At 43.0% G+C, this 4,035-nt stretch overlaps 1 protein-coding gene across 1 annotated transcript in view; it reads right to left on the bottom strand.

Annotated features, from left to right (window-relative positions):
• Positions 1-3,559, bottom strand: part of LOC104529111 (Bardet-Biedl syndrome 4 protein) — a gene marked incomplete at its 5' end in the record, with an annotated part of 7,230 nt that extends 3,671 nt beyond the window's left edge. Inside the window, 3 exons of the mRNA XM_010173313.2 lie at positions 2,562-2,631; positions 3,087-3,258; positions 3,375-3,559. Coding sequence (XP_010171615.2) covers positions 2,562-2,631; positions 3,087-3,258; positions 3,375-3,559 — 427 coding nt within the window. The remainder of the gene's footprint in view (positions 1-2,561; positions 2,632-3,086; positions 3,259-3,374) is intronic.
• Between the last annotated feature and the right edge of the window lie 476 nt (positions 3,560-4,035).

Here is a 4,035-nt window from a genome sequence, read left to right as displayed (position 1 = left end):
AGAGCGGAGGCTGGATTTGGCCAGAACAGGGGACGTGCTGTTGAGGGGTGCACAGAAGAGCACTGTCTGATGGCAGCTCGCTGCAGAGAACACAGGTCAGCGAGGGATGCTTTGTTGTTTGCTCAATAAATGTGAGTGAGGGATTGGTGCCCTCTCCTGGAGTCTGGCAGGGATAACTGGAGCCATCCAAGGACTCCAGCACCCACGCCTGGGGGGCCAAGACAGAGAAAACATCCTTTGTGAAAAGTGCAGAAGGGAAGGCTTCTGCTAACGCTGTTCAATAAATAGAAAGTGTCATCTGCAGGCCATGGCTATCCATCCTTGGCGAGTTATATGACTTCTGCAAGAAAAAATACTATTAGGAGAAATTCAATAGCATTTATAACCGTTGGTTTTCCTTTAACTGAGAAACTGGAACACTGATCCTGCCACAAAAAACACCTCTCCTCACTGTCTTTTGCCAAAGCAAAGAGGTAATGTGTGAAACAAACACTAAAACCCCAACTCTTTACACAAAAAAAAAGGCCCCAAAAGAAAATTCACAAAACCAAACCCACACAACAAAACTAGAGATCAGACAGATCTGGGAACAGCCAGTTTTAAAATTAATTGCACTTTATCAGGCTAATTCACCTTCAAGAGCTGAGAAGCAATGTGACAGAAAAAAATCAATAGCTAAATAACCACTGAAAGAAAGGACAGCTATGAGCTACAACCAGCACTACGAAGAAACACCTTTTTTTAAGATTTTTCCAAGATGCTTTCTGTTCCAAACCCCAGCAGGACACCCAGGCCAAATGTCACAAAAGTATTCCTGGCACTGGAAACAAACACAGCTACCTTCATCCCAGCCAAACAGTCTATAATATGCCAGCAAAGCAAGCCTGTGGGGACATGGATTCAGCCACACAATAACTGTCTAAAATATACGGCACGTCAGCTGAACAAGCCTAACAAAGCCTGGCTATTTCTCCCAGCAGTCCCTGGCAGTTGGCATTCATTTTTGCTTTGATGAGGTTTTATTTTTCCCACTAAGACTATAATATTGTTGTAGCATCATAGCAGTGCCAAATATTGAGGTAAAGTTGTAGAGCTCAATTTCTAGTCCTTCTCTTTGATCAAAGCATGTAAATTCATCACTGAGCAGTCCGAGCAATCTTTAAGGTCCTGTACTGCCCTGCTAGGTTGATTAGGAAAGGAGTCGACTGGGCTTTTTGATGTTGGTAGGAACGACCAATGTGTAACTGCAAAATGCTCTCACACAGCAATACATTTATTAGTTTTTGACTGTAGTTTGCACAGGTTTGGTTCCTCTCAGGAGATTGCACAGATCTACTGATGTTTGAAACTGATGTAGAATATTTAAACCTGCTTTGTAATTCTGTTGATGTGTAAGTACGAAGAACTTCAGTGCCAGATGTCTGCTGGCCGTGCAGGGCTAACAGGTTCAAGAGCTCTGGCACAAATGCAAGCCATTTAATTCCCAGTAAACACCCAAGAGCATTTACAGCACCTCTTCACAAAGAGAAATGCACTGCAGCGTCAAACGCTATTTTTGGAAACCTGCTGCCCTTTAGAATGGGTTTAGGAACTTCCAGAATTCCCAAAATTAAGCCTGGCCAGTGCACCCAGGTTAGAGAGGACAGAGAAAAAGGGATCAGCATTTTCTCATGCCACCTTGCGGCACCTTGTGGCATGGATTGTTTGGAATGGAAGGAAAGTGATTTTGCCACAGCTCTGCGGCCAGCATACAGACTCCTGAGCTCAGGAGCACTGCGCTGGCTGCTGGAAGTATACAAATATTCACAGTAAATTGGGGGGAAAAAATCACCATCTAATCACCTACTAGTTAAAATCTGAAAAAAATAAAACAGGTAAAGAAAATCAGAGAGTCAAGGAGCCAAAACTATTCATCAATTTGAGATAAATTTGGTTTCCTGACTGAAACAATGAAACACTACAAGGTTCATTTCAACATTTCCGAAACCAAGCACTCAGATCTTAAGAGCCAGGTTGCAAACACAGACATTATTAACAAAATGGAGGAGAAAAGGCTATACTGCTGCTCTTTTATGGGCTTTTACTAGCTTTTTGCCCACATTCTCCCAGCTAAAATCTTCCCTCTGCCCAGTGAAGAACAGGCTTTATCCCAAAACTCTCATTGCTCTGCACAGTGCTCAAACTTTGGGTTGCAAATTATTCTGGGATGACTGGTTTTCTTCTATCAAATCTGTTCTGCTGTGCATAAATATTCACTGGAAGGTAGCCTGGAAACCAAACCAGTGATCACCACTGACTCACTAACTAAACAGTAAAATAAAAACCAGCTTTGGGTTGGACTGAAACAAAATTTCCCTTTCATTTGTCAGAGCTGACCCGAATTAAAAAAAAAAGGGGGTGGTTTTAGAACAGTGACTTGCACAGCTGCAGGAATAAAAACATTTCCTTATTGTAAACCATTTCAGGTCAAAGTAGAAAGAGGGACAAAGCGTGCAAAGGAAACCAGGTGAGGGAAGCAAAGCAACGCGATCAAACAGCTGACAGCTATGATGAAGACTTACTTGTCCAGTGCCACAGCTTGCTCATAGGAACGTTTCGCATTCTCAACGTCTTCAAGGTTTGTCAGAGCAACTGTACCAAAGCAAAACGTACACACGTAAGTTGATGCTTCACAGGGACTTCATTTTTAGGACAATTCTGAATGTCGTTACAGCTTAAAATAAGTAGGTGCTAGCAGGGTGGTCTGGACTGCTGCCAGGATTAACCCTACTAATGTCAATTCTGATAAATATTAGTCTTGCTTGATCCCAAAAATGTCTAGTGCTGGAAAGCCACACCCACTCCTGAGACAACCCAAACGCTCACATGTAGAAAGTCTTTTCTAATGTTCAATCTGGATCTGACTGCAACTTAACCTTCCCATTCACCGCAGAGAGAACAGACTGTTCAAAACTTTAGTCCTGTCAATGACCTACTGGGGAACAGCTTCTTGGTACACCTTTTGCCCAATATTTGTTTACTTCAGCCCAAACTTTCTGTTTCTATAAAGTTCCATTCCCTAAACTGGATATGCAAGGGTTGCGTACCTGCAAGGAGCATATACAGCTCTCCCATCTTGGGTTGGAAGTTGATGGCAGCGCTGAGGAAGTGGAAAGCAGACGCATACTGCTGCATCGTGAGGTGGACTAACCCCAAATTGTACAAAATCTTCCAGTCAAAGGGAGCCAAGTAGTTTGCCCGTTTCAGGCAACTGATAGCCTTCAAAAAAAGAAGAAATGTGCTGTAACACAGCTAACCCAGAACAGACCTCTCTGTCACAAGAGGAATCTTGTTCTTGCATGAAGTTGGCTACAGAAAGGAAACCAGATACTTACTGCTACATATTTCTTCTTCCCATAGAAGCACATCCCAATGTTGTTCCACAGCGGGGGGCTTTCAGGTACACTGCTGGCTACCACTCTGTATTTGGAGAGGGCAACATCAAAATCTCCATGGGCCTGCATCATGCTGCCAGCTGCCAAGGTAGCCTTGGAGAGAAGACAAGTGACCAGCTGAGTTACTGCACTTCCCCAAATATAGTAAGAAGAAAACAGGACAAAATTAATAAACTAAAGCCATCTCAAGAGCAACCATTTAACTTTTTCAGGTGTTTTCTTCTAGGGGCTTTGGCAAGACCAACAGTAGGGAGCAGACAGGGACTCTAGATTCTAGACCTAGCAGAAGACAGAGTAAAGAAGGAACTTGAATCCCTGCTTCTTCCTGCACTATCTCAATCATAACTATCTCAGAAATATTGCAACATGACAAGTGTTTAGGGTATGTTTCGGGATGACAGTAGTATGTCCTAGAGCCTGAGTCTCTGAGAAGATCTATGCACTCAGAGTTTCTTTTTACCAACAAGAAGAGATAGAAATAGTTCTGGTACAAGTTAACTGGAGAGTAATACATACACAAGCGAGACATACGCAGCAAAGCCAGCCTAGTTCACACCGACTGGTTGATAGTAAATTAACGGAAATACACATGGTGGGTGGG

Source organism: Antrostomus carolinensis, unplaced genomic scaffold, assembly GCF_000700745.2.
Source record: "Antrostomus carolinensis isolate BGI_N321 unplaced genomic scaffold, ASM70074v2 scaffold49138, whole genome shotgun sequence".
NCBI classification, from domain to species: Eukaryota; Metazoa; Chordata; class Aves; order Caprimulgiformes; family Caprimulgidae; genus Antrostomus; species Antrostomus carolinensis.
This window is presented reverse-complemented; position numbering and strand designations above follow the sequence as displayed.